Source organism: Ailuropoda melanoleuca, chromosome 7 (assembly GCF_002007445.2).
Source record: "Ailuropoda melanoleuca isolate Jingjing chromosome 7, ASM200744v2, whole genome shotgun sequence".
Classification (NCBI taxonomy): Eukaryota; Metazoa; Chordata; class Mammalia; order Carnivora; family Ursidae; genus Ailuropoda; species Ailuropoda melanoleuca.
The window spans coordinates 97,003,777-97,025,900 of record NC_048224.1 but is presented as its reverse complement, the minus strand read 5'-3'; the positions used below and the strand labels follow the sequence as shown (position 1 = coordinate 97,025,900).

The 22,124-nt window shown below is 36.7% G+C and overlaps 1 protein-coding gene across 2 annotated transcripts in view; it reads right to left on the bottom strand.

The window, feature by feature from the left end:
* Nucleotides 1-1,606: 1,606 nt before the first annotated feature.
* TDRD3 (tudor domain containing 3) overlaps nt 1,607-22,124 on the bottom strand; it is an 83,566-nt gene continuing 63,048 nt past the window's right edge. For both annotated transcript variants that reach the window (XM_034665273.1, XM_034665274.1), the window contains 2 exons: nt 6,539-6,664; nt 1,607-1,863 (listed from right to left, as the gene is read on the bottom strand). In XM_034665273.1, the coding sequence (XP_034521164.1) occupies nt 1,809-1,863; nt 6,539-6,664 (181 nt within the window). In that variant the 3' untranslated portion in view covers nt 1,607-1,808. The remainder of the gene's footprint in view (nt 1,864-6,538; nt 6,665-22,124) is intronic.

The following is a 22,124-nucleotide window of genomic DNA, read 5'->3' as shown; positions in this document are numbered from 1 at the left end:
CAGCAGCCAGGACGACAGGTAGGCTGGACCACTTGCTGTCCAACTTAAACAGTTCTTGAGATCTTCAGGTCAAATCCGATATAGCTCATATTATCATTCAAAACTGTTCTCGGGGATTGTTGAGCTATCAGATAACCGCCAGCCAACGCCAGTGCCATCCACTGAGTCTAGTCTAGGTAACACTGGGTACTCCTAGGTATTACCATTTCCATCGGTTAACCAAGGAAGCGTGGAGAACCAGTACTTCCGTTGAAGCTCTTCTGCCTCTTCCCTCATGGACCTACCAGCTGTCAAATTCATGAAAACTACCATGAGGCTTCCTCCGGTTCTCAACCCAGGATACACCTTAGCCTACTTGGAGATCTTTTAAAAAATACCATACCCAAGCCATCCCCTTCCTAGTTGATTATGATGCACAGCAACGGTAAAGAACAAAAAACAAAAAACTCACACTGCTAGCCTTGTCCTTTCACTTATTATGATGCTGTAGAAACAGTCAACTGTGGGTTAATAAAGAAAATGTAGAATTCACAGGCCCTGAGCCAGAGCCTAAAGCCCTCTCCTTCAAAGCCAAGTATGACATCCTGTCAATTACTTTGGCCAGAGGATTTTGTTTTCTTCTTCCTTCCTTCCTCCTTTGCCCCCCTCTCCTTTCCCTCTTACACTTTCTTTACAACTGTTCTCTTCTGGTTTCACAAACTGAGACTATGGGAAGATTGTCGTATTACACAAAATTTATAGTTAAGACATAGCCCTTCTCTGTAATGGACATTCTGGTCTCCTTCTCCTTTTGGCAAGAACCTTGGCTTGCAGACACATATCTTCTCTTGAAACATGCTTCCACCCCCACTTGTAATGTCGGGGCATTTGGGTCAGGCCTAAACTAATCCACAGACCCCCTGCTGAAGTCACTGGTTCACAGGCAGGAAAGTAGCACAGTATGAGTAAATGTAGCCTCCGGAGAAAGGCTTCTTTTCTCTTCTGAGGGCCCTTCTGGAAGTGACCCCAAGCCCATCCCTGGATTCAATAGCTCTTGGAGTTGAAGCCATCTCATGATCCCATGGGGCACTTGCTGTAGAATGTAGCCGATGCCAGAGAAAGCAGAAAGGAAAGATGCAAGGAATCAGGGTCTTTCGTGACAACTCTGCATCCCTGAATTAAATCAGCTGAAACCTATTGAGCTTCTGGTAGTTCAGTGAACCAGAAAGTTCCCTTTAGTGTTTAAGCCGGTTTGAGTAGGGTTTTCTGTTATCAGCAACCAGATACATCTTGAAAGATCCGTTGCAAATTTTACAAGGAAGGGAATGCCTGGTTTTGAATTGAATTACACTTGAAAAAGCTAGCTGAGTGCTAAAAGCAATATATTCAAACTTTGAACACTTTCTGCTATCATATTTAGCAGCTATTACCTTACTAAGAACTGCTATCTGGCTGCACATTGTTTTTGCAGGAAATGTGGCAAACTGTGTCAGTCAGTTTATTCTGTAATTATGGGGGGGGGGGACTCCAGTATCCTGTGATTGCTATTCGATTCTATACTGTGGGATTAACACCAGATGAACAAGAAAGATGCTATTCAGCAAATAAAACATACAGTAAAACAGTGTATATAACAGCTCATTGGTTTTATTGATGGCAGAAGAAAAAATTCTTTCACTTGTAAAAGGTACTTGCTCTAGTTAACTTAGTATTTTTTCCCATTCTTAGTGTGAGCTGGATTGTTTCCTGTCTAAAATCTGCTTTTCCATTCTCCAGTAATAATATTCATCACGGCTGCAGCTTATTCTGAAGGGAAAGTAGGAAGACTATCAACAGGTCTCGACCCGGATGTTTCCGTCAATGGCTCCTTTCTTCACAAAGGCTCTATTTAAAAAGAGAGGAGGAAAGTGAGACTGGATCCTCAAATTGACTTTTCTGTACTCAAGATACACTTCTGCTGAAACATATGTAAATGCAAAGTGCTTGTATAAATATTAATAGATCTCAAGTGGAATAAGTTGCACACTATCTAATTTATAAACATAATTTCTATAAATCAGTATATAAACAAAAAGCAAAATCAAAATAATTTCTCTTCTCGAAATTCTTAGAGTGCTTCTCTGTCATTGTGAGGCCCATTATTGCTGGCACATCGATTTCCGGAATTTGGGTTAACTAGATGGTATTTAGCAGAGGATGACCTGGAAAAGAAGCAGTGGGCCAGTGGGCCACTTCTACCCCCTCCTCCCCACCTCCACCTCCCCTCTGAACGCCTCTGCATTGGTTCCGGCCTTGCAGGTAATTTCTGTGCGTCTGTCACCCGCTCCTGCCTGCTCCCAGCCTGTACCAGCACCGCTCTAGCTGAAGCACTTTGGGTGGTGACAACCGAAAGAGCCGAGAAAGGCCGGGAGGGAAGTCTGTGTGCCAGGGTCGTATTCCGGCCTCATGCGGGCAAAAGCGCTCGGGTAGGGAGGGCAGAGCACCCCCACTGCACACCAACGCTCCCACGTCTCCCAAGTAAACAGCCTCCCACCCAGAAAATGAAGAGCCTGGGGACTGCTATCCTCACGCGATGCCTATCCTGCTGGCACCAGGGGTTCTGCGACAGCTGTCTTTACAGCAACTGTTTCCCTGATCTTCATTTCAAAAGTTCTACAAAGGGATGCTGGACCAGACTGTTTAAAAAAAAAAAAACCAGCTGAAAATGCTGTTAAAACCTGGACTTTCGAGAGTAAAGTCATGACATTTATGTAGTAGTCGATGCTTGGCTCTCGGGTTTCTGGTTTCTGGTTGAGAGGTGAACTTGTGAGGATGGTTCTTCATCAAATAAGTTAAGAACTCAAGTGAACACTCAAAGTGGCTCAACATTTATTAAACTACTTTCCATGTGAAGTCTTCACTTTGGTGGCCCTGGGGGGCTCCGGAGTCTCCCCACACAGGTCATTTCTGTCTTTTCACAGCAGGACGTGACACTCTAACCACTCCTCAACTGACTACTGCAAAAGCTGCTTAGCTTCTTCCCCTCCTGGTGCTGTAATCCACCCGATATCCGACAGCAATACAGCCGAAGCTTAATTTTGATCATTTCACTCTTACACAGAAGTTCACTGCCACCAATGCAGCTAAACCCACACTCTTGTGTCACCACCAACACACGTTTAACATCTATTGTTGGGGTCACATACTCGACGGTTGCCACTGAAAGCTGCTTGCTGGGAACTCTGCTTCTTGCCCCCTTAAGCGTTCCTTGGCCTGTCGAGTGTCTTCCGAGGACTCTACTCCACCATGAAAATGAAGCTCCAAATGTATTCCTGAGGCCCGCCTCTACTAACTGGCATCCAGTTCCCAGGACTCCACTCATGTCAGAAACCTCTTCAAATGCCCTTAGTTTTGGCCACTTTCACGGACTGAAGAACTATGTATAATTCCTCTATCCATATCTACTCATATTTCTGAGTTATGTGGGACAATTATGACAAGTTCAGGAACTAGAAGTTTGGAGTTTGGGCCCTCTCTCCCATCATAGCTCAGCGCTGACTTGCCACCATTTTGTCTCAGACTTTGGCCTATTTCCCTACATTGCCCCCCAACACCTCCTTCTCTCACCTAGCCTGAACTCCCAGGTATCTCCTGCTTTTGCTAGTCATTGATGTGTGCTTAGTACCAAGACCAAGTAGAATCCAATTCTCTCTCCACGTCGGGTGAAGTATACATGTGCATGCGAGGAGTTGGTGGTGGGATAGAGGGCTCGTAAAGAAAACTTTTTAGGACAAAGAATGTGTAAACTACACACCAAAAACTTTATCAAAATATACTTATTTAACAAACACTTACTGAACAGGCACTATGCGTCATTCATCACCTAGCAAAGTACCCAAAACATAAAAAAAGTATGACTATGAAATTATGGTTTCTAAGTGAGAATAGAAAGTGCCTTAAGTGTTTCTCACTATCTTGAATAATTTTAGATAACAAAACCTGAGAAAAATTTCAGCATATATTAGAATTCACACTTATATTTGCTGGAAGTCAAATGGCAGGCTACAATGTATATTTTCTTTTTAAATGCTTACTTTAATGGAAACCAGGAATGAGGAAACAAAAATATCTTTTCTCTCAAGAAGAAAATAACATTGGTTGTGTGATAAGAACAAGAAGTATAATTCTTATTGTTGGTGAACCTCCCATTCAAAAGTAGTATATCAAAAAGATAATTTTACTTCATAATCTTTCATGTTTGAATTTAAATAAAAAATTAATAATTTTTTCAACCAAGAGCCCATGTGTTTTGCTTATTTATTTACTTTTCTGAGTAAATTTTGTAGTGAGAGGTTTTTTAGTGATACCATCATGAGACTGTCCCCCCTTCCTCCCCCAGGCAGCAAAATCAGTCTTCTTATCAATGTCAGGAATCCAAAATCTCTGTGTCACACATTTCCCGCATCAACAGTACAATCCAAAGCAAGCATCTGGGAAAAATGGGCGTCCTAGCTTAGGGAACACAGCAAACCACTAACATTGTGGTGTTTCAGTTGACTGGAAGCAGCCTGCATCATAGTATTTGGTATCGATGAGCTACAATTACCGTGGAGCTATGGTTTCTGATTTACTTTAAGCAGTTTGTTCTTTTTCAGAGGAAATTTTCCGTGGAAGCCTAATCCAGAAAACATGAAAGAAACTGAAAAAGGGCCGAGAGGATGGGAGTTCGAGCCTTCTGGCTGCAGCCTTTCTGATGCTCACAACCTCCTCTCTACTTCCAGCCCTGCCAGGACCTACCCACCTTCTATTCTGCAGCCTCAGGATACCGCTGAAAAGTCCTAGTTAGACCTGCAGTCGCTGTTAGGCAACCTAGAGCAATCACGGAGTTGAGAACCTTCAGCCTTATTTTAAAACCTTGGTTTAACCAACTTAGAAGCTCTCAGGAAGCTATGAGGGAATTCTCAGTTTTCATTCACCTTGGTGATTTAATTGTAAGCACACTGAACTTATGTTCAAAGTGGATGTTCAATCTCGCACAATGTAAAGTTGTGGAAGTCCTTACATATACTTTGAGCCTGCTCTGGTCAGTGCTTGCTACAGAAAAATGCCCAAGTCGTGAAGTAGTCTTTCTGTGATAATATGGACAGTAGGTCCCATCTGTTTACTCAGTAGCCTTGTATTAAGCACAAAGAAAAGCCAGTGATAAGACAAAAAAGACGCTATTCTGGCCCGCTCAGGTAAATCAGAAGTCAGGTAGCACGAGACTTCCACTCCAGGAAGACTACTACGTAAGGAGCTAAGGACTAGAACATAGAAGAAAACATTCCTTCCCTTAGGATGACAGAGCTAATTTGTAACCAGTGAAGGAGCTTTGGGAAGCTTAAAGAGATCTAAGACTCTGGGACAGTGCTGCCCAGTTCAAATACAACATGAGGCCCATATGCAATTTTAAATGTTCCACTAGTCACATTAAAAAAAATTAACTTTAGTAACATATTTTTTTTAATCCAATCTACCAGAAATATTCTCATTTCAATATATAAACAATACAAATTACTGACATTTTACTTTTTTTTTTTTTTACCTAAGTCTTTAAAATCTGATGCGTATTTTTCATTTATAGCACATCTCAATTCAGACTAGCTGCATTTCGAGTGCTAAAAAGCCACAGTTGGTTTGAAAAATTGAGAGGGTCACTTAGCAGGCGGAAAATACAATGTGGATAACAGCCTTAGCAAAATGAATAGCTGAAATGAGAAGTTGAAAACAATTTCTTAAAAATTCTCAATGGTCTTGTTACTGAGAAGAGACTGAGAAAAAAAGATATAGTTAAGTCTAAAATAGTCTCATGGTCTTTAGAGTGATATATAACAAAAACTTTAAGGGAAAAACTGAAAATATTCAAAAGCCTTGGCATAATGCAAAAACAGAAACGCTACCAAAGATGACAAAAGTATTTCCTTCTGATAACACGTTAAAAAATAAGGTCTTTGTTGATCAAAATGAGATGCCTTAGATTGGTCCCATAATTTCCTGACTTCTTTGTTATATTTCTCATCCTTCCTATTGAAGATGATTTTCAGAGAATAACTCTCTGAGGCTCTAAGATGAAAGTTTCTGGATCGATAGCATAGGGCCCCGAAATCCTATCTCTGTAAGCAATCACGTTATCTTCATCGAATTCTTGAAGATACACTATGAACATTTCCTCTTTCTTAAAGAGGATTGAAATTAATTAAACAATAAAAAACTCAATTATCCAAGTTGGTGATTATCTGGTCCTTTGTTTCTTTTTTTTTCCCCTGCTTTCAAACTTAAAGACATTTCACTGATTGGCATTACCTCCAATAGAAGAGAGAGGGTATAGAAAAAAGGGGGTTAGAGGTAGCATTTGTGGGGAAAGGTTTGGTGGAAAAGTAGCTTGTAACTATGGTATAATCTTATATACTTTATAACTGAAAGGTTTGAAACATCAGTTTCTTCTTTTACATTATTATGAAATATTAACAATTGGATTTACATATTCAACATAAACAGCATCTTTTTTTATATGGGAACCATCTCACAATGCCAATTTTACCTTCTCATATTAGTTCCGGGCCCGGGGAGGTTGGTAAAACTGCTGGGTGGGCCGAGTGGATCTTCTTGGCTGGCCATCGCCCCCTCTACGGAACTCAAGCGTTTGGTCATAGGTGCCTTCTTCCTCCTATTTGTAAAGAGTAGTGATTTAAACATGTTCAGAATAGCTCCAAGTTTCCTAAGTTAAATTCTTTATGGTGCCGATTTTGATATGCCCTCTTAAGCTGCCCTGGGATTCACATCTGTTAACTTTTATAACAAGAGGGAAGCAAGGGGAAGGAAAAAAAAAGCAGGGACATTGTTAAAACTCTTTTGGTCCTTGACAATAAAGAATGAAATTGACAGTGGTAAGATTAGAATCAAATTTAATTCTAGAAGAGGAAACTATTTCCACATAATAACATGATTAACTCACCAAATGACTTGACACAAGGGGGTGAAATCACAGAAAAGCAAGCATTATAATAAAAATTTTCCTGAATATCCGGGCTTCTAAATATTTCTAGGTATTTGTCATGGAAAGGGATTTTGGTAAGATATGGAAAAGGGGTTGAAGAGCCAGAGAACGTTCACCAGCTGTCTGTCCTCATCTGATGAAATCTCCAACTTCGTTAAGAACCTTACATCTAGAGATAGGAAAAAATAATGGATTGGAATGAGGAGGAAATACAATTTACATACAAAGAAAGCTTCATGCAAGACATAGCAATCGCCACAGTAAGACACAAACTATTTTCTTCTCGTTTTCTTTCTTACTGAGGGGATAGATCTACCAGCTCAAGGAACAGCATGGAAAATTAGAATAAGCAGATTAAACAGCAGAAAGAATACAGTTAATTATAATATTTGAAAAGAACTTAGAAGCAACAGAAATGTAGCCAAAGCCACACTGGTTTCTTACTGAGTGCTGCCACCCTGTTATTTTAGTATTTTTAAATTAATGCAGCTATGAAGTATGTTCCCTTTTAAAGACAGAAAAAAAATTGGCTCTCAGTTTTGTTTATGAAAGAAATAGCATCTATTTCAAAAGTAGGGTTTAAATTCCAACTGAATTATCAGAGCACAATAATTTAAATGATTTTGGAAATGTATCCCACTTCTTCCTCCTCCTCACATTATCTCTGATTCTTCCCCAAAAGATTGCTTTCCTTTGACCCTACCAATATCATAAGAAGTTTTATGAGAGACTGAGTTCTACTCTTCAAATTTTACAGATCCAAATAATGCAACTTTACCTGAGAGCAGAAAGATGCTAAGATAATTTGATCAAATCCTATCATTTAGAAATGATATTTAATATTTGGCACGAACATAACTCTCATTATTAGGCATCCTCCATGGTATTCTTAAGAAAGAACCATTATTTCCATTTTTATACAAAGGACACTGAAGCCCAGGAAAACTGTGACCTTGCCCTGATACTTCTAAGGCAAACATGGGTTTTGATTCAAATGCAACTTCTTAAATCTTTACATCTCAGTCTGCATGTCAAAGAAATAAACCAATAGCCAATAATTAATGATCATCCTTAAGGGGCCATCATCACCTAAATAAGAGAATGGAGAAATTTGACAATTTATCGACATCACTCAACAACTGCATTTTAGAGACAAACTTCCAGATTAGCTCTCCTTTCTCTATGCCCCTGTCGTTAACAATCAATCTCAAAGTGGTTAGAAGTGTCAGATATTATGTCTATAATTTAGTAAAGCAATTAAATGCAGGAAGAAAAATTAAAAAGTGTTCAGGAAAGGAGAGAATTATTTTTTATTATTCTGGTCACTGTTCTGAATGATGATTGTCAAATATTATAGCTAAATTGAAAAGGAGCTATTTAATTTTATGACATATGACATTTGAAGCTTTGCATATCAACTGAGAAGAATGAAAATATATTTGCTACTGTAGTAGATGAAGTAATTATTTCAGGGATTAGCATTGAATGCCTTTTTTCCTCCACACTCAGCTGCAGAAGTGGCTAGAGGACACCTAAAAATCTATACCTTATCAATCACAACCACTGTTAAGGGTAGGAGACTGCATGTGCTGAGGGAGTGAGCTGGATTTATACAACACAGCATTGCTATTTGAAAGGCTGTCTCTACTGTGTTTAAACGATTCATAGACCCTACTAGCCAGAGCCAATTAAATGGTTTTATAAAGATGGCCGACCATGAGATTTCTTTCACATTATTTGATGTCTTCACAATCTTTTTATACAAAGTAGAAGCAAAAAATAAAAATGATTCTGACAGCTTGGTTTTCAGTTACTGTCAAAGGCACAATCCTGCTTTTTTAACTTTTAAATATTTCTCTTACAGGATACTTGGGGGCAAAACTGGTCACCCTTGGAACTACTTCCTACAGTCCACAGCTAGTAACTGTTAGCACTGAATGTACTAGTACCTCTTTCCATTTTATACAATAAACAGCTCAATTTAATAGAGGAGTTTATTTGGAGTCATCTTTGAATGACATTTATACCTAGTTCTTCCTTCTAACTTAACTTCTTCCTTTAGGTATCGCTCCTCTGTAACATACGTAAAACTAAAAAAAATTTTTTTTAGTTTTATAGTTCACGAACATATTTTTAAAAATCTGACAGATTCATTTTTTTGTCCCCACTGAAAAACTTTGACCTTTGATTTTATGTTTCAGTCCAAACAGTGAAATAAAGTATCTCTGTCCCATTCGAAAACAAAAAGAAAAAAATCACGTAATGAACCCTAAAAGTAGAAGTTAGAATATTTTTAAGTAATCTATTTTAGATTAATTATACTAATATTCTAGTATATTAGAGTAACTTAAAATTGAAAGTCAAAGCTGGATTGGCTTTTATTTTTTGTGAAGGTTATGGATAACATCTGTGTCCACAAAAATAATGTATTATGATCAACACTGAACTTTAGTTTACCAATCATTCTTGTTTAAGAACTATATTCCGAATAAATATTTATAGCTTTATGACAAAATAAACCAGGCTTGTGGTAGTCTGGAACCACAAACTATAAAACAGGAAGTTTCTGTAAAGAAGAATAATCCAAATAACCAAGAAACGATTATTTGTTCAAGTAAGTAGTACCATAACCTGAGCTAGAACACAGGTCTTCTGATTCATAGTCCTGTCTGCCCTTCACTCTGCTCCCAAGTAATGAGGGTAGGGAATACAGTTATAACGAATTTCAGAATTGGAAGGGGAAATCGGAGATAATCTGAGCAGATTAAATTTTTAAAAGTATTATTATTATTATTACTACTTTGGGTAAATGTGACACTCTTCTTTCAAGTGAAATTTTATATAGAATTTCAATATAAAATAGATGGGCCCAGGTTCGAATGAGTGTACGCAAGCACTATCCTCTTGGCTTTCCCTTTCTCAGTCCCTCAATGCTCTGTAACTCCGTAAGGGACAAAAATTAAAAACCTCACCTACTTCAACCTCTGCCATACACTAGGAACTAGCTGGGCTGACTGACCTGAGTAACATAAGAAAGCGAGCTGATGGAAGAATAGGAACTGAAACGCAGGCCTCTGACTCTGAGTTCAGAGTCCTTTCACCTTTGCCTTCTATCACAGAGAAAATCTAAACTCTTCTTTTGACTTCTATGAACTAAGCGTCTTATTTGATGATAAAAACATACCCAGGAGGAAAAAAAAATCTCAGGTTTCATTAACATATGAGAAAGTCATTATATATAACCAAAATAAGTAAATTTTATAATAGACTAATTTCTTTGTTTTTGAAACTTTGAGTAAAATAGGATACCATTTGAGAATAAAACATAACGGGGAATTATAGCCTCCCTCCCCTTCAGAACAGATCTAAGATCATCTCTTTAATATATACCATGTCCAGGAATACTTTATTTAAACCACATATTTTATAGCAGAAAAGAAAAACACTGATTCAGGAACCCCCCCAAAAAATCTGATTCAAAATCTAACTACTAAACAACTATTCCAAACTGCATGGCTGATAGAACACAATGTTTTCGTTCCTGTATCATGCAGTATTTCAGAACTCTGAGACATGTCACTGTGGTTCTGATCTTCTTGCAGAGAAGACTACATTTTCTAGAGTTACATAAAAATTGAAACTGTTGATGATTCCAGAAGACATGAGGAAATCATCTGAATACCTAGTTCAAGGAGTCTACTCTATGCTCTGCCAACCAATGCATAGTACTATTCATCACAGTCCTTCCTCTAATACCATTAAGACCACCTACCCTTTCACACAGAGTAAACAAGCTATTTTTGGCAGCTTAGGCACTCAAGGAAATTGAACTGAACTTCAAAAGGCTGCATCCATATTTTAACTATGAGCATGTAATATGAAAAAGAGACTAGTAAATATGTTACCCTTATCAAATTGCAAATAATAAAAGTACAGACACTCTTTCACACCTGAGTTTACTTACAACTTGGAACAGAGAAAACAGGAATAAATGTTTATTCCACTATGTGCCTGACATTTTGCATTATATCTCATTTAATCCTTCCAACAATGCTTTGAATTACTTCAGCTCACCATTCTACAGATGAAGAAATTAAGGCTCACGGTAATTTACCCAAAGTTATGTAAGTAAGTAAGACCCCTGGGCTGTCTGCTCCAAAGTTCTTTCCACTGCATCACATAGTATATATTTACATATCTTGCTTCAGACAGTTTTGCTTAATTTTTTGTAATAGCTAGCTTAAGATCATTTTCAAGCAAAAGGAAGGCCTCTGCCCTGAGGCCTCTGTCCCAACATAAATATCATTTAGTGGTCATAATCTTTGTTGAAATACTAAAGTCCAAACTCATTGGCTGTTTTAGCTAAAGGTTAAATAGATTCCAAAAGCTTGCTCAGAAATCAAGGCAGAAAGCATATCCTGTTCCCAAATGTGCCAATCTACTCAAAGATTTCCTTGCGAGATACTTCATGACATTGGTATTTGAGACTTCAGTCTCTTCAGTCAGATCTAAGTCTGAGTTTAGACTCTACCACTTCTAAGCATCTTAACTCAACTTCTCTTGGTCTCAGTTTTCTCACAAAGAAAGCAGTAATGAATTCACAGGGTTACATGGGAAACTATAGGAGGTAATACCTATAAAGGGTTTATGAAATAAGCCTTCAATGTTGTCTATTATTCCAAAATAAGTAACTCTTTGACAATACAATATACGTGCCTACTTCAGTCAAACTATCTAGACCCACAGACTTTGCTAAAATTCAGGAAGTTTGTTGCTTAAGTATTCCTCAAATTGCTTTGGGCAGATAAGGAAAGTGGAAAAGCCACTGAAAAAAAATGAAAGAGCCAATGCTAGGAGAAGGATTCTTGCCACCTGCTCTCCTTTTATTTCTAAGGAAATTTAAAAAAACTATCTATATACTAAAACTAATAACTTAATATTCTAAATCACTCTGTTACCACTGGTTCTGTTTTTTGGAGGAAGTCTTTTTTTTTTTTTTAATTACAGATAGAAAGGGCAACTAGAACAAAAAAAAGGGAGGAAATTAGCAAAGAAGTATTCTTGAAATCAATCAAGTTATAGACACTATTTGCATAAAATCTGAATATTTTAAGAGGAAGCCAAAAATAAGTTAACATGATCAACCTCTTCGAATATCTTGCCTTGAAATTTTGGTAAACGCTATAAAAAGGAACCAGTTAGAAAGACTAAAGAGTGGAAGTACAGCAATGATGATTAATAATAGAAAATGTCGGGGCCGCCCGGGTAGTGCAGTCGTTAGGTGGCTGCCTTTGGCTCAGGGCGTGACCCTGGCGTTCCAGGATCGAGTCCCACATCGGGCTCCTCCGCTGGGAGCATGCTTCTTTCTCTCCCACTCCCCCTGCTTGTGTTCCCTCTCTTGATGGCTGTCTCTGTCATATAAATAAATAAAATCTTTAAGAAAAAAATAGAAAATGCCTATCTATGTTGCTATGTTTTCAGGTCAATGAGTACAAGCAACTGCTTTCTCAAATATGCTAACTGAACAAATATGTTTTAGAATATTTTATGGTTAAGACATTTGAGCACTAATCACAAATGGTTAATCACTTCACTCTCATAATTTATATCACTTTTACATCTTAAATGTGAAGGCTAATATAACATAATTTAAGATAGGTTAACCCAATCTTTCTCTGAAAGTAATAATTACTGAACCATCATGCCAGACTACTTCTTACTCTTAAAGTCAGCCCAATGCACACTATGTAACTGACCACTTGAGACAGTTATGGTATACTACAGTGACCTTTAACATAGATGTAAGAAACAGAGATAGAAAAAAAACCTCCATGTCAAATTGATGAAATATAGGCCAGATCTTTGCCATTAAAAAGTACAGAGGGTTGGAGTGCGGATGGGACATGTGACTTGACACACTTTATATAACTATCAGAAAAAATTGCCATGCCTAATAACACAGAAATAAAATCACTGCTGATGTTTTCACCCTCTTAGTGAAAGTAAAAGAACATAAGACTAAAAGGAAAAAGAGTTAAACATTTAAATCTTAAAGCAGATAGCACCCAGTGTGACAAACATCATTTCTGCAATTAAATTCCATTCACACCTAAAAACCCATACTAACAAAGTCCGCATAAAGAACTAAAAATATTTCTCTTCAGTGAAACATAATGATAACAGATGTTTAGAAACCCTTACCAATTAACAGGATAGTTAGCAAAGCCACAGTTTTAGAAAAATGTGAAGTAACCCAGGAGTCAGTGATCCAATGTTTGTGGTTCAAGATCCACCCACCACCTTCAGAGAACTCTGGTGAGAGAAATCAGGCTTCCTCAGGCAGCCAACTCCACTGCTCTGTGTCCTGTGCAACAAAGGACAGACCTGCATTTCCACCTACATTTTCTCACTGAGCCTGTTTCCTTTGCTATATGAAAGACCTCAAGCTATTTTAAAACAAGTATTAGTCTTCTATTTTCTAGATGCAAAAGACTCAACTCTTGGAATCACCTGTCAAATATTATTATTTCCAGAATCTTCCATCATCTTGACCATCTTTCCCTTTATGCATTTTAATATTTACTTTTCTACGTAACCTAGTTTTCAGAATAATATTCCAGGTAGGATCTGCTTGGAACATATAGGTCTATGTCATTCTATATTTGAAAACAATTATTTTCCCAATCTAAATCTAAACCTTAAATTTAACCACAGTTGAATTCCACATACTAAAGAAAGATATTATTTTGGCACAGTATTATCATTGGTGCATTCTGAATAACTATAATACTAAGTCAGCTCTTCTGACAAGTTATTTTGATTGATTGATTTACTCTTTTGCATAATGAAAATTAGAGGACTACCATCTAAAAGGGCAACACCTAAATAGATGGCTAAAATGTCATTTAATCTTGAAACTAGATTCCAGGGAAATTTAGAAGATGAAAAGTTTGAGATTAAATTTAGAAGATGAAAAGTTTGAGATTAAACTCTCTTAGCAACAGAATAGCAGGTTAAAAGAATAGGTTGATTTTTTTCTGCCCCATGTAAAATGCTGTCTAGCCTCTTGAGAAATATGAGCTGATACTTCTACCCACATACACCTTCATTTTTAAGTTTAAAATTCTCTAAATTGATGAGAATTAAGATTGAGTGAACTAAATGTCTGAAAGATAACTTAATTAAAATAGTATATCACATATTGAGCACAAACTTACTGCAATGCTGAATATTTTTATTTACGCTACTTCATTAAACTCCCCCAAAAAACCTCAAATAGTTTGGTATCATTTATCTTCATTTACAGGTAAAATGTAGGATCACGTGCTATGGTGTCAATGAGTCTGAAACTTGAATATCAGCTCTGCAATTTACTAGCTCAATGATTTTAGGCAACTTACTTCATGACTCTGAAGCTATATTTGTAGTTTTCCTTGCGTGTAAAATGGGAATACTAATCATTATTTCAGAGGGTTCCTGCAGATATTAAATCAATTAATGCAGGTCAAGAGTTATATAAGGTGCCTGGTGTGTAAGTGTTCCAATTATAATCAGGTTCTAAAGAGAAGGACTCTAATCTTCACATTCTCAACCATTTATTCCCCTTTACCTCAATATGTTAGTAGAGAAATAACATATTATCTTGCTGTTACCGAAATAGAAATTACTCTCAGTATGCTTAAATTTATGGATTTCTTTTCCTCATGTTGAGATTTCAAAATGTTCAGTATATGAGGAGTTAGCTTTTTCTAAAAAAAAAAAAAATCATTCTCTTTCCAAGTTTAGGAGACCTTCTCAATCATTTTTGACGGTTAGATGGTTGAAGAAAACGAAAGGTATCACAAAGATTTTCTCCAAGAATAATAAGGGTGAGGAGGTTATCTCTGTCAACTTAGGTAAAGGAAAATTATACATATATATCACCTGATTTAATTAAGGCTATTAAACATATTATATTTTCCGTAACAATTTCTAGGTTTACTAAAATTCAGGAACCCTGTTTCAGATGTTCAACACAGGCTACGGAAACAGGTAATATACTCTTGAGAGTAATTTCCTCATCATCTTACACAAAGGGAGAACATAATAAATGTTTGTTCCTGTTAAATATGTGTTTTGTTCTGCTTGTTCATGAATGAAACTATTTCTCCTTGTCCATAGAGCCACAGTGGAACAATGACAGCAGGGACGAGTTAGGAAGTATACAGAATCAAGAGATTTTCTTAGGTTTTTCAAACACTTAATATGTACTTTCTGAAAAGTATTAAGGTAAAACAATCAATTTTTTTTAAATTCTAAATTCATCTGGAAGATTATTTAAAGTTTAACTACTTTATGCAACTTAAAACTCCTTCCCTCTTCTCTTCCCCACACCACCACACACACAATGTAAGCTGCTTATTAAAATAAAAAGTAAAGCAAGTAGATCCTCTGGACTAGAAGAAAAGGACAGTAGACAATCAGTGATGATGTCATTATTGTACAGGAATTTGTAAAACTGAGGATTACTAATTAAGGATTAATGAAAAATCAGCAAGACTAGGAAAGTTTATGGTATTCTCAACAGTTTATAAACTCTGAAAGTTAAAAAGTGTATGATGATAGTCAAATTCCACTTTCATGATCTATGAATAAGGACATGACAGTCTTTTAAAAGCTGAATTGAAATGAGGAGAAAAGCCTGCCCAGGGTTAAACACTAATTTATGCAATCCCCGGTTTTGACAAGAATCCTGTCAATGTCAAGCAGCAGGTACACTGACAGCAGGATGGGCTGAACAGCTTTGTGTCAGAGCTAGGACGAAGTCACCAATTTATGAAGGCTGTTACAAACATAGGACTTCAAAAGTGTGAAGAAAAATGGTTTTGCATAAAGAAAATGATGGAAATTTTTATAACTTTGCAGGCAATACTATTAGCTTAAAGGAACACAGTTCTTTCATTTTGTGGGAAAAACTAGTGTACTTTAAAAAGATTTATGGATTTTTATTTTAGGCCTGCATTTTAAGAGTCCTAATATAGAAGTTCATTATACTAGTAACATTGTAATAGAAAAGAAAAATTTAAAAAGAAATATGAAAGAAAAAGGAATTAATTCGAAGAAAAAGATGGTGCAAAAAGCAGTCTGGGTTCCCTTCCAAGAGAGATAATGTGGGGTGGATACCCAACTGTTGATTAGAAAGTTCCAATCAGCAGCTGCTGATGTTGCAGTCCAGGGTCAGCAAACATCACTCTGAAAAGATGGACAATAAAGGAAGCTGCTCTTTCCAAAGCCTTGAAAGAAAACTGAAGAAGTGGAACCAACAGTAATTAAGAATCTATGTGCCAGGCATTTCAATTTTTCAATGACTGAATAAAACATTTATTGAGCAGCTACCATGATCTTTTCAACAACTCTATCAAATTGCATATTTTATCACTATTTTTCAGAGGAAAAAACAAAAGTGAGGTTGGAAAAGGATTATATATCTTGCTCAGGTTATGTTGCTGTTTCCGCACATCCCAATGGATGCAGAGGCTGAAGGAGAGAATTAGACTGATCATGTGAAACTCTTTGAGGTTTATAGAAATAGATCAAAATCAAGTGTTCCACCTCACTTGCATTTTAAACACATCATGAAATTTATAAAGTAGGTATAATAACATTTAGGTGCTACCGTTCTTACTGTAAAACAAATTATCCACAATGCTAGCTACTCTGAAGGTCTCAACTGAGGAAAAAAACAGCTCTGAGATGGCTACACTCTCCACAAACAGCTACTATACTTTAAATGAATTAATGTAAGTAAAGAGCTTAGAAAACATCTGCTGCAAAATTAAGTGTTCAATAAAGTGCGCTATTATTACTACTTCACAAATGTAAAGTTCTATTCTTTATAATGTCACATAAAACATAAACAGTTTTTCTTTCACTGGTTTGGGTCAAGCGATTTGACTATATTACCCTAGTGAATGAGAGAGGTGGAAAACCTAACACACAACGCTAAATGAGCCTTTAGGTGGCACTTTACATTTCCAAACTGATTCTTAAATTTTTGGTGTTAATAACCAATGTGATATAAAAGAGAGGCTAAGAAATCTGGTCAATTAGCAACATGTTCATTCTTCTTCCAATGAAGAAAGGAACCCAGAGGCAATCTTCTTTACTGGGGAAAATCTTACCAGCTTACCAAATATAGTAATTGTCTTTATAAAATTCATCCAAGTTAATGTTCCCCATCTTGATATCTACAGACAAGGAGAATTAACTCCCCAGAGAACACGACTACTGAGAAGGAAAGTATAATAAAGCAGTAAAATGTACCAATACAAACGATTACATGTTCCAAGATATTTATCCTCAGAGGCTTAGGTTAACACAAATAATTCTGTTGTATATTTGTCAATGTCCTAAGTTTACCAAAGAACTTAGGACTATAATACATTTTAAACAAGGGATGTTCTTTATTTCATAATTTGATAAACCTCATAGTAGTATTATGCTTCTCTGAGTGTTATCATATTCAGCAGCATAAACTTTGAGAGAGACTATTTTTCTAAGTTCTCTCTGGTCTCAGTGAGAAACTATATACTGTTTAGGCTCTTTTTAGAAACCTTCTCAATATTGTGGAGTGGTATGTCCATGGTGGGCCATCCCCTTCAATGCCAGAACAAGAGCATTCCATGGTAGTTGGTAAATAAACTCTATGATGGTGAAGAGCATATGTTCTTATGAGGATTACCTAGTTTCTTATTTAGATTTTGTTTTATACTTCCATAGCTAGTAGGGGACAACTCTTTATAAGTGTCATGCAAAAAGTATGAAGAGCATTAAAAAAAAATTCCTCATTTAATACTGTGTTGGTGTTGGGAAAATCTCTCTCCATGAATAGGTCATGAATATATGCATAGGTCAACAGATAGATAAGGTCTCATGAGATTAAAGGCTTTTTTCTTTAATTTCCTACCTTATTTCGTTCTCTAAATGAACAATTTAGCAACTATCACAGTTTTTAAACACTAGTATCTTTCATGTGCTTCCATGCGTGTACACACACACACACACACACACACACACACACACGAGTCTTAGAATGTTCAAGTACCTAATTAACATTTTTATCTATTTAATACATCACTACCTGGCATGAAGATGAGTTCAAGAAGCCCCAAAACTTCATTAATAGTGCTAGGATTATATTAATATTAATGGTTTAGATATAAATGCCCACCTTCACAGAGGATTTTCCAATACTGAATTTTGCTGAAGTCGTACGGCAATAATATAGTCATTATGTTTATACAGACTTTCAAATATCAGGTTCCTAGCGAGAACCTCTACCAAAAACTGGGGTTAACTATTAGCTTCTGCTTAATAAACATGGAAAGTTCTTATCTGTATATCCACTTAACCTCTTCTAGTAGCTACTAAAAGATTAGAAACAGAGTGAACTGTCAAAGTATGCTTTTTTACACATGATTTTTTTTTACTAAGGGTTGAAAACTTTTGCTGTGAAAATACATTCTTGGTTAACTTCCTCTGCCATGTTCCTGGGCAGTTTCTAAATCTTTATTTTGCTCTTCAAAATTCCTCTCCTGTTCTTGACCTCATTACTTTCAACTGATGACCTGCTTTTACTTCACAGAGAAGAGAGTTCATTAGAATTATTCAGCTTTCTTCCCTGAAACCCAACAATTTAACCTCACCACACCAATATTTACTTCTCTCTCCTCCTCTCCCTAGTGTTCCTCAAATCCCCAAAGTCACATGTGATTGTGACCCACTTTCTTATCATAGCCTGGGTTTTTAAAAATCTTTATTCCTATTTTTACAACCTCTCCTTCTCTATTTGCTTCACTGTGCCTTTGATGTAAACAGGCTTGGGTTTTTACCCTAAGTTCTTTTACTCTTTATTTTCATCCTCTATGCTTTTTATCTTCACAACCAAAATCTTCAAAATAGCCTACATTTCATTTTCTTATTTCCCACTCATTCTCAAGAAACCGTAAGTTGTGATACACATGCACCATACCGCGGGAAATGCATTCTAGTTACCAGTCACCTACAGAGAGCCAAATCCAACAGGTACTTTCCAGTTCTTATCTTTTTTGTTGTTTCCAGCATTATATATTATGGATTCAGCACCCATTCCTGCTGTGCTCCCTAGCTACACCTTCTCAGTGCCCCTTCCTACCCCTTAACTTTGAAAATTCCCCAGAAGTCTCACTCCAGTTCTTGTCTTTCTCTTTTTGCACATTTTCTCTAGGCAATCTCACCCATACTCTCTATTTTTGCCTAAATTTTGATGACTCCAAGGTCCTCACCTCTTGCCTTAACTATTGTAATAACTGGTCTCCATGCTCTCTGCTTTCACTGAAACCCATTTTCTATACTAGAGCAATAATCTCTCTCACTTTAAGATTTTATTTATTTGAGAGAGAGAGAGATAGCAAGCACAAAAGCAGGGGGTGGGAGGGAGCAAAGGGTCAGGGAGAAGCAGACTCCCCGCTGAGCAGGGAGCCCAATGCCATGCAGGGTTCTATCCCAGAACCTTGAGATGATGACCTGAGCTGAAGGCAGATGCTTAACTGACTGAGCCACCCAAGTGCCCCAGGGCAATAATCTATTAAAGCAAAGATCACATTATGACACTCTCCTGCCTAAAATCTTTCAGTAGTCCCTATTACGAGGGATAAAATTCAAACTTCTTACCATAACCCACCTTACTCTTCATCCTTTGACCCTGATGCCTTTTCAGCTTCATCTACTGACATTTACTACACCCACCCATACTCTTGCCAATATACCTCACTCTACCATGCCCTCTAGAATTTCCCAGACTTCTCTCTTTTCTGACATTTTTTTCCCAAGCTAAGTCCTAACTGACCTTCAACACTTTCAAGACTCACATTAAACTTCAGTCATCCAGATTTAACAAATATTTATTGAGGGCGCCTTACTTTCCAAGTACTGCTCTGAATGCTTAAGTATTAGCTGAAACAAAGTCCCTGTTCTCACACTGATTTCACTTAGGGGTTGGAAGCAGGGGAAAGATATGCAGGAAATAAAGCAGGGCAAAAGGGCTAGAGAATTTGTGTGATGGCACACTGCTGTTTTATAATCGGATAGTCTGGGAAGGCCTTGATTCCTCCATGAGCCAGTTCCTAAATGAGTTAGGTACTCGGTGCTCTGCTCATGATAAACAGATGCTGGCTTACTTTCTGGGCTCCTCTGCTGCTCATCTATGCATTTCCATTGTCTGGCACATAATCATTCTAAGGATATGTGCCCAGCACTGTTCTGGGTGGAGAGGTAAAGCCACATAATAAGTGCTCAAAAAAAAAAAAAGAAAGAAAGAAAGAAAAAGAAAAAAAGGATTTTTGGACTAGACTGATACATATTTTCAATGATAACAGGAAAACCTCAAATATAAAAATTTCACTTTATACTTAATATTTTAATAATATATCAATACTAAAGCAGGGACAAAGAGTCAAACAAAATATTGTAACTACTACATAGTAACATATTCCTGAAATTATACATGGTAGGAAAGTACAAATTAAAGAAATATTTCATAGGAAAAATGTATTTTGCGCTGTATTAGAAAGCACTTAGAAGAGACTAAATTTTGAAGGTGCGTAAGCATTTTGGGAACAGTATAATTAAGGGAGAATTTTGCAAGGAATTGGGAAACAGGTTGTATGGATAGAGTGAAAGTAGGTGATAAGACTATATAGGTAACTCTATTCGTTTAGTTGTGGGAGTATTTCATTTACTAATGATAGAAAGGAACAAGTTTAAGGCTGATGGTATTTTATCATGAAAAACAATAATCATGTTGCTGTTAACCTCACTCAAGGCAAAGGCAAAATTAAAAGTTGAAAGGTGATGTTTTGTTTACTCTTTATGTTTTTTCCTCCTATATTTTCAGGTCCTTTTGGCAAATTTTTGGGATTTTTTTTTAAAACCAAAATTTCCTAATTACGATCAACTTTCTTCTTGCTAATTTTATTTTGGTTGCTTTTTCTTTTTCAAATAAAAAATGTAATATAAAATTACAGAAAGTTTATAAAATTGAAAAAAATGTATGTATACACACACTTAGAATAGACATAATTCTACTACACTAAACCACTTTACCTTGAGTATATTCTCATTCAAATCTATACATTGCTATTATTTACTCATCATAAATATTTCCATTGATATTTCAGCCTTCATCAAGATCTTTCATCTGAGCTGTAAAATATTTCATCCAACAGATGGAAGATCACTTATTTTACCATTCTCTTATTGTTAGGCATTTAGGTAACTTCTAGTTTTTACTATTGTAATGCTGCAATGGTCATCTCTCAGCAATTAGCTTATTTCTTTTGCTCTTTCCCTAGGAGAGATTAACAACTGTGGAATTACTGGTTTAAAGGTATGAACACTTTTAAGGTTTGGAAAAAAAAAATTCAGAAGGATCACATCAATCTACACTGCCAGCACCAATGTATGAGGTACTCACATCACTGCATCCTTGCAAGCATGAGCATTACCTAATTTTACCCCATTCACTCATACATTTAACACTGTGGTTAATTGTTTCAATTTGCATTTGAATACTACTAGAGTTCAATATTTCTCTCTAATTTTTAGTTATGAAAGATGACACTGCTACTTCAGCAAGAAACCATATTGAGCGTAAGTCAACAGTTCAAGGTTATAAAAATAAAACAAAATGAAATCTTTAAGTTAATCTAATCATGGCATGATTAACTGTTATTGTGCTCCAGATAATTAGGCATTAATGGCAAGCAGTTCACGTAAGTGGCTATTATTACTATTATTTACACATAGCCAGATCAAGTATCCTTAGATTATGGGGAGGGCTGGACCAAGTAGAGGTATAACGTCTTTTTAGGCCCTCATAAAGATCCCTTGATCTGGAACCAGATGTGATCCAGAAGGCAAGTTCTCTTTCTTCCTTAGCTCTACAAAGCCTCTAGAAACCAAGCACCCAGTAGAGACCATAGGCATTATAAACAGTTTGGCTTGGGGTGGGCTAGAACCTAATTTACTGAGAAGCAAAGATGAGGCCCAGTCAGATATAACTCAAAGAGCTGACCAAAGAAATGCCTATTAAATCCCTTGCTGCTTCTCTCTA